The sequence below is a fragment of the Montipora capricornis genome, chromosome 14, assembly GCF_036669925.1.
Source record: "Montipora capricornis isolate CH-2021 chromosome 14, ASM3666992v2, whole genome shotgun sequence".
NCBI classification, from domain to species: domain Eukaryota; kingdom Metazoa; phylum Cnidaria; class Anthozoa; order Scleractinia; family Acroporidae; genus Montipora; species Montipora capricornis.
This window is the reverse complement of record NC_090896.1, coordinates 29,949,723-29,962,222: the sequence shown is the minus strand read 5'-3', so window position 1 is coordinate 29,962,222 and position 12,500 is coordinate 29,949,723. Positions and strand designations below refer to the sequence as shown.

General features: G+C 40.3%; 1 protein-coding gene across 2 annotated transcripts in view; it reads right to left on the bottom strand.

Moving 5' to 3' along the window:
- Nucleotides 1-6,485: 6,485 nt before the first annotated feature.
- The window catches only part of LOC138033240 (beta-1,3-galactosyltransferase 1-like), an 8,978-nt gene continuing 2,963 nt past the window's right edge, over nt 6,486-12,500 (bottom strand). For both annotated transcript variants that reach the window (XM_068881013.1, XM_068881012.1), the window contains one exon: nt 6,486-7,780. In XM_068881013.1, coding sequence (XP_068737114.1) covers nt 6,621-7,766 — 1,146 coding nt within the window. In that variant the 5' untranslated portion in view covers nt 7,767-7,780 and the 3' untranslated portion in view covers nt 6,486-6,620. The remainder of the gene's footprint in view (nt 7,781-12,500) is intronic.

Genomic DNA, 12,500 nt, shown 5'->3' with positions numbered 1-12,500 from the left:
GGTAATAACGGGTCTTGGAGCCGGGATCTCCCGATCTTAAGGCAAGTGACCTAACCACTGGGTCACACTACGGTACCTCCTGCAACCTTAGCAAAATTAGTTTATCGAAGCCATGCGCCCTTTCAGGATAATTTGAGCTCACTCTGGCCCGGTTCAGACGCCACTCGACTTATGTGCCGAACGTAATTTAGTTAAGTCCGACTTTGGAACGACATTGGCGCGACATGTGATCCAGACATCATACATACATCTTTATTTACCCTCGGATTTTAGAGCAGCTTGGTGTAGCTAATATCTCCGAGCATTTACCCTCCCAACCATGATACACCACAGAAGACAGACCACAACACCGGGAACTACCTGCCCTACTCTTTGCGACAAGTGTGCGGGTTCTTTTACGTCCCACAGGATTATGAACATTGAAGGGTTGTGAGACGGGACCTCCGGCTTATCGTCCTTATCCGAGAAGACTAGAGAGTCTAATCATTTGCAGATGTAATTACAAAGGCAGCACTTTCTCCTCAGTTATTTAAAGACCCTGTGTGTTGGTCCGGCCGGGGTTGAACTCACGATTTCCCGCGTGGTACTGTGTGTCGAGCCTAATCTTTATTTCACTTGGAAGAAAGAGAAAGGCCTGGGTCCGATACCATATTTTCGCGCTATAATTCAGCGTTCAAGATGGTGGCTGTGAAGGAGAGCGTAGCCCTGATTAGAAATTATTTTTAAACGTAAAAAACTAAACTAGCGAGCAGAACTCTGCGACCTGTATCTGTGAAACGTGTTTATTCTCCGACGAGTTTCGTTTAGCTAACGCAGACTTCTTCATGGAGTTTTACAATTATAATAAACGTCTATATTTAAGCCATATCTGATTGCACGGTTTTAGCTAAACTAGTGGCCCCAAAACATCGTTTCTTACGCCTTGTTCTAATATTTCACAGATGCGCCTGTTACTTTTTGAAAACACGGTCAAACCTTAATGTTTGTGGCCGTCATTTTTGCCATCAGATATGTCTTAAATACAGTTGTTTATGTATTAATGTAAAACTCCCTGAAGACGTCCAAGTTAGCTAGACGAAACGCGTTGGAGAATAAACAAGTTTTACAGAGACAGACGCAGAGTGCTGCTCACTACTAAGCTAAGTTTCTTTTAACATTTAAATTAAAAAAAATCAGCAATATTTGGTCAATTTTTTTGCAGTTTACACTCTTCTAGGTCCTTTGCCGCCATTGTCTCTATGTCGTTAAACTTATATAAGGGCGTGCGCAACAAGTTATGCATCTGGTTCTGCACATGAGAAGAACACCGTATAAATCACCCGCTGCTCCAATGTCGAATAATGCGACAGATCCTGTGGAACTTAACGTTTTTGCCGCACCAAATTAAAACTGCCGTACCAAACTGATTCGGACGCCGCTCTTTTGCCGTACTTAATTCAGTCTTCAGTTAGGTTCGGCACATGAGTGGAGCATGCGCAGCGTCTGAATCAGGCCTCAGTTCTACGCCATTTGAAGCAAAGTTACTTGAGGCGTCACGCGAGTGTGTGGAAAATATGTTGTGTAATCATTTTCTTAAATTTTTAGAGAGTCCCAAGCAACGTAGCCAGCTAAGCAGTTGTTTTTAGGGCAGTCGTTGTCCTCCTTTCGTGGGAAGAAGGAGAGATATTAATTGCTCCCTAAAAACGACTCCGCGGTCGGAGACAAACAGCAAAGGGGAGCCGGGATGGAGCAGTGTTGAAAGCACTCGCCTCCCACCAATGTGACCCGGTTTCTATTCCCAGGCTTGGTGTCATATGTGCATTGGGTTGAATTTGTTGATTCTCTACTCTTCTTCGAGAGGTTTTTCTTCGGGTATTCCGGTTTCCTCCTCAAGCTTATGGTTTGATATGAGTTGATTTGATCTCTGTACACTGTCTTCAATTAGTGCCCAGCTCTAAATACAGTTGACACTTAAGGTTACAACTCCCACTGATGTCCGAGATTGCTGGCCATAGGATATTTAACTTATAAATGTTAGGTTCAAAGTGGTTGTTATTGGCTCTGCTAACTGGTCAACGAACATAGACAATTCATTGCCTAGATATAAAGTTAACCATATGGACATGTCACTGAGGGAAAAAGTGCACCTTTTATCTACCTAGGCCTCAAAAACAGTCCAGATCAGTGAAACATCAGAAGCCTATTGAATTGGATTCTTTTGATCAGGAGCCTAATCTGTGTATTGTTCGTCATCTGAAAACATTTAGACTAGTTCGCATAGCGATGACCCTAATTAGGTATCAACTGTTGTTGAGCTTTCAGAAACCATTTAAACCTGTCAGTAAGGACACTATTTCCCGATGGATCAGAAAATTTTTAAAGGAGACAGGCATAGAGACATCCACAATGTTGTGTTGCAAGTTGAGATGGTTTGTTGCGCGTATTACCACCTTCTTGCGCAACAAATTTAAGTGTTGCAAAAAGTAGATGTTGCTTTTACTTTTTGCAACATGAATTTTTGTTGCGCAAGAAGGTGGTAATACGTGCAACAAACAATCTCAACTTGCAACGCAACATTGTTGCGCGACAAGTTGCACGAAAAATGTTGCCCCGTATTACTGTGCCTTCAGACAGCAATGACGAGAACCAGGTTGCTGACCAGCGGTTTTCGTTAAAACAATGGTTTGCTGGGGTGCTCAGTCTCGCGGGCTCAGAAAACCTGGTTGTTGTTAGCCGTCTTCCATGCAGCTGTGTTTTGTGTCGTCACGCAACGCTCCTAGGTGACGACACAACTAGGTTGCAAGAAAGATACACAAGAAATACGTGCAGCACATCTTGATTTGCTTCAAAATCTCTCAATTATTTTAAGTCACGACATGCACTTACCCCGAAAAAAATCTTAGAGCGGTTTTTAATTGAGTGTCGAAAGGGGTGAAATGCAGATTAATGTTATAATTTAACTGTTGTAAAAGCCCAAAGCCTTTAGAAGTGCTAACAGTTAAGCCTAAATATTGTTTTGTGCCTCAGTAACTAGGCGTAAGGTTAGCACTTCTGAAGGGTTTGGCCTTTTTGAACAGTTAAATTATAACCTTAGTCTGCATTTTACTCCGAACGCAAAATTTATGGTTTCTAAACTCGAAATTTCGAGTTTCGAAAGTCAAAATTTCGAGTTTGTAAACAGAAAATTTCGACGATGAAATGATATATGAAATGGATCATATACGAACTGCGGATATGAAATCAAGTGAAGCTATGATCTTCGCAGTTATGAACGGAATTTTTGCAATTGCGTAAAGAAGCCTGAAAAATTCAGGACTTCAACGTGGTTTGAACCCGTGACTTAGCGACACCGGTGAGACGCTCTAACCGACTGAGCTACGAAGCCACTGACGTTGGGAGCTGGTCATTTGTGGGTTCGAATGTTCCCGTGAGGAATGAATCAACGATGAAATGATATATGGAATTGATCATATATGAACTGCGGATATGAAGTCAAGTGAAGCTATGATCACGTCAGTGGCTTCATAGCTCAGTTGGTTAGAGCGTCGCACCGGTATCGCGAGGTCACGGGTTCAAACCCCGTTGAAGTCCTGAATTTTTCAGTCTTCTTTACGCAATTGCAAAAATTGCGTTCATAACTGCGAAGATCATAGCTTCACTTGATTTCATATCCGCACTTCATATATGATCCATTTCATATATCATTTCATCATTCATTCACTCCTCACGGGAACATTAGAATCCACAAACGACCAGCTCCCAACGTCAGTGGCTTCATACCTCAGTTGGTTAGAGCGTCGCACCGGTATCGCCGCGAGGTCACGGGTTGAAACCTCGTTGAAGTCCTAAATTTTTCAGGCTTCTTTACGTAATTGAAAAAATTGCGTTCATGACTGCGAGGATCATAGCTTCACTTGAGAAAATTTCGAGTTTGTCAACTCAAAATTTCAAGTTTGAAATTTGAAATGACGAGTAAAATCGTCTGGCGTTAGACTGAGTAATATACTAAGTCTGGCTGGTTTAAGCCGGTTTGTGTGTTAAAGGGTTAAAAAGAAGTGTTTTTGTTTTTGGAGCTCGGAAAACCTACTTCAGTCATGCGTTATCGTTGCATCTGATTCAGTTTTGTCAGCCCTAAAATTAGATTTCTGATTCTGAAGCGTTTACAACCGCAAAAGACAGGTCAAGATATGAACTTCTTCCCACGTAAAAAAAAGCCGCGAAGACCTTGGGGACTTTGTGGCAAGGAATCAGGTTATGTTAATACGAGCAACAAAAACACCCTACTTATCTCGCAACATTGCTGCGAAACTAGTCGAAAAGCGATGTTGCGCGTTTTACATCCCACGCACAACCTGTCTCGCAACAAAAAAAAAATGCTAATTTTGTTGCAGAAAGAAGAACCTCTACTCTCTGCAACACGCTGCAGCAACTTGCAACACATTTTTATGCTGTTGCTCGTATTAACATTACGGTTAGAGAGGTTTATTTCTGTATTGACTCGGTGATACTCGGGAAAAATCCGTGTGCTCCTTTGCAGGAGTCGAACCTACGACGACCTTCCGATTACCAGTTAGGATGCTCTACCACTGAGCTGTAGGAGACTCGTTGGAGCCAGGCCGTTAAACTAGGTTCATGTAATTATTGTCCCGCGATTCTTCTATAGCTCAGTGGTAGAACATCTGAACTACATTGTAATCGGAATGTTGTGGGTTCGACTCTTGCTAAGGAGCACTTGGATTTTTTCCGAGTATCCAAAAGACATTGAACATCGAAAAATAAATCGCTCCGCGGGTGTCATTCACCTGGGTTAAAGTGCTTCTATGGTAAAAAAATCCACTTCCATTTTCCTTCAGATTTTGAAAGAGTGTTTGCTTGACACCTGACTGGCAAAATCTTGCGCGTGGAATTTTATCCAAAGGCTGTTTTCTTTAAGTGCCAATTAGGATTTCATTGTCCACTATTATTCAGGTTTCAAGACTGACCGATTGGACCTCAGATGTTTGGATCGAGGATAAGATGACGTCAAAGACTCACTAGCTTAAAATTGCAGCAGCTTATTATACATGCAAAACAATAGTTTCAAAAGTCTGAAAGTTCGAAACTCCCGTGCTGCATATTAATCTAGGCGAGTGCACACGCATAAAATGATTGTATTTTTATACTAGTGAGTCTCTGACGTCATCTTATCCTCGATCCTGCTCTCTCAAGATTTTAAAATTAGTAATAGCGGCCTATTGATTAGGAAAATTTCAGTCAAAATAAACAGGTGTCTTTTTGAAATGAAGGCTTAAAACTTCGGTCACTTCGTGTTCACTAAACATACGCATGCAAAGAAAAAGTAGCATTGATTTTTGGTCATAGTAGCACTTTAAGAAAAAGCAGAAAAAGCGTCATGTTTTGCTTTTCTTACAGTCCTGGTATAAGTAGCAGAAAGCTTCAGAAACCAATTGTACCCCGAATTTGCAAAATCAATTTGTTTTGCCCTCAAAATGCTAGTTGATACCTAAAACCCAGGGATAGAGGGGAGCTGTAAGAGGTACAGTTCATCTTCGTTTTAGGATTCCAGGTGACATAATAATATACACTAGAAGCACATGACTTTGAAGCGTGTAACTTGCAACTCTTTTGCTTGAAACAAAGCTGGGGATTTTAGTCCACAAATTTTATGCCCAAATATGGACAAAAATAAGATCGAAGCTGCGCGCGAGGGAAAATGCGCGCGCTGCGTTGAATTTTTAAACTTAAAAAACCCCAGCTCTGAACGAGAGTTAAGGACGGTGCCTACTAATTCAAAGCTATTTTACGCGGTTTGCTGAATATGCGGGAAAAGCAGATCTTAACAAGTGTCATTGAAATCCAAAAAGAAAATTGAAGGTAACCATGCATTTTTCGAAGATACTTAATCATCAATATTTGTAAAGAGCCTTAAAATACAAAGCAAAGTATGACGTTCTTTTACAAATTGAAGCTTAATTATCTCGGAAAAATGCGTGGTTACCCCCAATTTTCTTTTTGGATACCAAGATCACTTGCTAACTTCTAATTTCTCCGCATACTTTTGAACCGCGCAAAAGTATCTTTGTGTTAATAAGGACCACACATAGGAAATTCGAGTATCTCGAGATGCGCAGAACGTATGCGCAACAACAATAGTAGGCACCGTCCTTAAACGCTTCGAGGTCATGAGCTTCTCTATACATTTAATATATGGTCCCGAGGGAAACAGTTAGTTTAAATTTGTTCTCCCGAGAGTCCTGATGCTCCCGAGGAAAACACCAGGCCACGAGGGAAAACAAAACTATGTAGTTACCCGAGGGACGACAGAAACTAAGTGCTTTGCTATATATTATGCAGTGCTGTTGTATCCGGCGCTGGCAACAGCTGCGGAATTGTATCCAGGTGGGGATACATTTGAATTTGATCAGGAACATGACCAAGAATCAACCTATCAGAGTTCTCGTTTTTTTTTTATGTATATAACAATGCTCAATGAATGACGAAACAGTGGTCGCTAATTCTTGTAACAATTCAAATGTTGCAGGTGATATAAATGATTCCAGTCGAAAGATGAAGCAGATCTGGCCATAAATCACTCAATGCATGCTCCTGAGTTAATATAGTTTTAAGTCAGACGTGCAACATTAAGAACGTTTAACCTGGTTTTGAAAGGCCCGCGTGTAAACACGATGTATTCGATTTATCGCAGCGGAACTGAGTGAATCTCCTAAAACAATTCCCGAAGGAATTTTCAGTTTGTTTTCTGGAGTTCTGAGCACTACCTTTTCAAGAGAACGACGATCATTGAATACATCCCTACCCGTAATAAGAGGTTCTACGCCTATCTTTTGAACCAAATGACCCATGTAGGCATCCTCTACGGGAAAGGGCGTGTTTACTTTCGACGCATTCACTACATCTAAAAACAGGTTTCGTGAGAAAAGATAAAACGGCCCCCGGCAATAGGGAGGGAAAGCTTGATGGTGGAAGTCTTTCTCACTGACATACCATGGACTTCGGACATTGCGCTTAACTGGTGCCTTTCTTATAACAAACCCCGCGTAGACTCTTGCGGGCGTTCTGGAAAACCTCTCTAACCAAGAAGCAAGCTCTGGTATCTTAACATAGACATCGTGGTCTGCTTTTACTATAAAATGTGGCTTCATCTCTAATCTTGTTACCCACTCAAAAGTAATTAATAGTTTATCTATTAAGCCACGGTAAGTCTCCTTTAAATTCACACGCAAAATGTCCCGGTGGACTTTTGATTCTCCTTTGACCATCTCGTCTACGTTATGGCGCCCGTTGAATCCCATCAAAAAGAAATATGCAATATTGATGAAGTCATTGGAAATGGAAATATAATCAGAACTAACAGCTCCAAATGTCCAAGATGATTGCTTTGCCCACGTCTGTCTTAACGTATTTCTCTTGTTAAACTCAGACGGGACCGTGTTAATGATAATTAAAACAGTTGTGTTTCGCGGCATTTCCGGCACAAGAGTAAACACAGAATCATTGTCTCGTTGTTGAGCTGTTTGTATGTCGTGGTGAGCATTTAAATTCGTAGTGGTAGACTGAGTACTTCTCCGCACAGGTGAGTCGACTTTGTCTCGTTGTTCAGTTGGTTGTAACTCGAGGTTAGCATCTGATCCAAGGTGTGAAGCCCTAGTCGTAAACTCACTACCTCTCAGCATTGATTGAGGTGGAAGTAATATGGCGGCAGTTATCAAGATTACGAGTAACACGAGCCCCTTAGCCGTGACAGCCCAGCGTTTCCTGAATGCCATCTTCGGTTTACTTTCTGTAGAAAATAAGAACAAAAAACTTTAGATTGATGTGAGATGGAAAAACTTCGCTTGAAAGGCTGGAAGAGAACCTTCGAAGTGAAGAGAAACAAGATCTTTTTTGGATTTGCTTTAATTTCTCAGCTTGGAGACAAAAAAGAAAACAACGGAGGCCGAGAGCTACTTGCCTTTTTAAGTTATTACTGACTATAAACAAAAGCTGTAAAGTGACAGCTTTCTAACAATTGTCACGAGACCAAAGAAAACACTAGTTACGTAACAGAATGTCCTCATAGATGCTGAAAATGTATGTACATGCATGTGTCTATATATATATTAACAACTATTCACCGAAGTGAAGGTGGTTAGTATATACTAAAACTATTTTAACTCATTTATTGCTGCAACGATTACAATATTTTCGGGCACAAACCCTGCGCGAGTTGTTCGGAGGTGTATAGCAAAAATTTACCTTTATTTAGTGGTGACCTCCATTTTGGTGAATAGTTGTTAAGTGTACTTAACAAATAGATGCTATGTTGCAGCGCGTTTGTTCAGTAATAGATCACAGATGACGTCAACATGTTGTAAGAAAAAAGAATCGCCTCGTGTGTTACTGATTTTGACCTTTTCTGTGACCTTTTGCTGAACACTGTGGCGCACGGTAACATGGAATACATTTGTACAAAGCCAGTGTTCGGCTTCTCGCAACACTCTGGGGGATGAAAACTCGGTTAATGAGACCATATCTCGCTATGCTGCAACATTTCTCCTTAGTTGCTGGGTATAGTGCAAAAGGAAAAGCTCTAGCTTTAAGAAACTTTGGGGATGATCCGTTCTTAAGTGCTAGTTTAGCCGAAATTCTTTTGACTGTGTCCCTTTCTCACTCAAAGAGATGGGAGTGACTTTGAATAGTGTTGTGCAATTCCTCCGAGATCTCAGGTACACGATGAAGCTGACTTCACAGCTACATGAACACTGAAGATTTCATTCCAATCGAGACGGATTTCAGTCCCATAATACACTGCACGTCCTTATATTGTTGGGAGTTGTTGCATGACTTGCGTCCGTTTGCAGGGCGCTTTTGTCACGTTTAACTTACTCTGCATAATGGCATTTGATCATCTGATAAACACGTTCAAAAGTGCAACCAGATGCTTCCGTGAAGCATACACTGGGTTGCCTGTGGTACGTGTTACCGAAAGAATTGTGTGGTATTGAACTACAGCATTCCAGTCTCTGAATAATAACAAACAAAAGAGAAGCGAGAAACATTGGCTTCTGGGCTGACATGTTGAAAATTTTCAAGTTCCCTCACAGCTTCTTTTCACCACAAGTTTAAGCGTGCCCTCTGAGCATCTGACAGATTTGTAATACCACAGTTCACTGAAGTTTTTTTTTTTCTGTCTGGCGGGGTTAGAATCTGGATGGGTGACCTAAACAATATACCCCTTGATAAAACAGAAGCATCGGACCGAAAATACTATTAACGCTAACAAATGCGAACTCAGCACGGTACCGATTTTGTTAGCTTGCTTTATGCAAAACAAATATTGATTCAAAAGTAAATAGTTTAACTATTGATACACAGTTTTTAGAAAGAGCAGAAGGAAGTTTCCGGGACGGTCGATCGAGAATAAAAACAATATTAATTTTGAACCGTGAATATAGAATATAAAAAGTTACGATCAGCGACATTTTTGCTACGTTCAAGTAAATTGCAAAATCGAAAGTGACATGGCCGGAATTCAGCGGGCGCCGTGATTAAGTTACCGCGGCATGTTTACTCGCCAAACAGTGAAGCATCTGTGTCAAATGATGGCAAGATACCGGGTTTTTGTAAGTTTCTTTTTCTGTCAAGTGTTATAAAGTTTGACCATGAAATGAGCGAAGTCAAAACAAAGATCACAATCGCCCAACTCTTGTTTATGCAAAGTCAAAATTTACTCTCCAAGACGCGTACGACGTTATTTATCAGCAGGTAATTTCATCATTTTGGAAATAGCAGCTACTTTATTATTCATCTGCGTCACAAGTTTTCACTGATTTTGGGGCTCATTTTGTTAAAACTCAAGCACGCTTCCAACAGGCCTGTGAACCCTTCCTGCTTACAGAGCAATACTAAAAAACTTCTCCCATATCACATTTCAACCTTAAGGTCGAAAATTCAATACACAACATGATATTATAATTCGCAAAGGCAGAAAATACCACAGAATCCTTTTCCAGCGAAAAATTTATTGAAACAAACAACATATTTGCTCTTGGAGGCGAAAACCTCTTCCTTTTTCATTGCGTGCGTGAAGACAAGAAACTCAATCGTGTCAAATTACCATGTACTTCAGGTAAATACAGCTCACTTTGATTTCGTCTCGACGGGCGATAGATTGTTGTCGAAGTCCAGTACTCGTCGCTTTTGAGATTCCTGCCTAGTTTATCCAACTGACTTTCCATTATTGAGCTCCATAAAGGTATATTTTGTTTAAGGATCCACTAAAACGCCATTCGCGTTACATGACTTTCGACGCCATTGCTGGCTAAGTTAATGATTCTACTGTGTCCACCAGAGAAATCTACGCAGTTCCACTACCCTCTCGATCCTAAGAAAATACGCGCAGAAGGCTCTATGCACAAAGACACCACTTACCAGGGGAGTGACAGGCAAGACTTTTACCGACACGGAAAAAAAATAAAAAATAAAAAATAAAACAAATAAAACAAACAAACTAAACGCAGACCTCGACTGGGTTTGCCATAGGCAACCCAGTAAAAAGAAAAACACCCAACAAATGCCACCCACTTTCCGACTGGGATTACCATACTGGCAACCCAGCAATTATGTGTATTTCTACAGTCCGCTATTCGTAAGATCATGTTTCAATGATATGTTTGTACCAAGACCTAGTTTCCTTTGCGGCCGCTCGGGTCGGGCAAAGGAGACTAACCAAGACCGTGCACCGAAACCGATTACAGTTCCTTGGAATAATTTTCCAAGCAATATAGAAAAAGTACTGCAAATTTTTGAATGCAAGAAAATTCTCGTTAATCACAATTTTAGCGTAATTTTAGGAACAGTATACTCTTTTTTATAAGGACCTTTCTTTTAAGAATCTTCCTTAACGTTCAGGCTGAGAGATATTACCAGAGTAAATTAAGAACATAATGAAAACATGCCAGTCTGAGAATCAGTTCAAGACGTCTTTGCTTTGCTCACTTGTTTTTACTATCATTTGTTTTTTGTTAGTCTTGTGAGTAGTATAAATAAAGGTAAAAGAGATGCAAAACTCTCGTCTGACAAGACAATTGACTCAAATACTTAGGTCCATTGTAAACGTCGCATTTTACATATACCGAATCTAATGCAAATGAAAAATATCTATTGTTTTCCTTCATTTGCATTAGATTCGGCATGCTCATGTAAAATACAACGTTTAAAACGGGCCTTAAGGAGGTCTTTTTTAACATTCACAATGTATATCAATTTCCCAACCCTCTTGAATTAGGGAGAGAAGAGCTCTGGGGAACCCTGAAGCAAAATGTCTTCTCATTGGTTTCCGTGAAGAACAACAAAAGCGTCTCTAATTGGTGCATTCAAATAGGCAATTTTTGGCTATGAGAAGGCTACGCCGCATGTTCTCCTGCATAGAGTTTCCCAGAGCCTTGGGTCGACCCGAGGCTCTGGTAACGAGAATGAATGCAGATATGTGGTTTTTTAATATTGCCAACATGGCTGTCCTACAAAGTGTGGGCAATCAAAGAATACACAGCTCTTGTACTTTACAATGTTTTAAATTCTATAATGCAATTTCAATCTATGCATCTGGCGACCCCGACTGACAGCTTGACTTAAACAAAATTTCTTTAGATTTTTAAACTTTTTAAAAATGAACATGATTCTTGCCTGCGGCCCATCTTTTACTTCTAGACGCCTTAAAGGCCCATTTCACTCTGAATGCATCGCGCGCCCCGCATAATAATTCGTGTATCACAAAATTAAAAGAAACTGAAAAATCTGAGAAAGCCTTTCAAAAGCTTCTTCGTTAAAAGCTATCCGTCAATATATCTTTCAGGGTCCTGATTTGAATGCGTTCTCTACTTATCATTTCATAATTTTTTGGTAGTATTTTATGTCTATATTTGTTTTTAAAAAATATTTCTGTTTGAAGTCAAATAGTATTGAAAAACATGTCGGATTTCTGCGGCGAACACGTTTCACAAACACAGTAACCTGTGGCACTTTTTTGAGCACAACCATCTTTACAAGAGCATTTCACTTCCGAGTCCTAGGTATCCTTACAAATCGAAAATGACAAAGTAAAAGTAAGTTTAAAGTAATCCATGAATTTCAACACTGAAAGAATGTCACCTAGATCGTAAACTTCAGAATTGTTGTATTCCTCTTGCTGAATAACTGAACCGCAAAAATTCCGCTAAAGTGATTCTCCAATGTCTAAATAACTCGACTGCATAAAAGTAAAAAGGTAATTTTAGCGGTTTCACTTGTTAAAATTACCCGGTACAGCACACGACGATCAGGCTTTTGGCGATGTTTCTTGTTTTCAACGACACGAACTGGCGCGACTACAGGCAGTCCAGACATTATAAAGATTTGTATGGGAATCTCAATAACAAACTATATACTTACACACAAAAGTTCTCAATAAAAAGCCTACTTTATTGTCTTGGTGACTTTCTTACTTTTTGTGTGGTTATTTGCCTTATTAAATGCGATTTAAG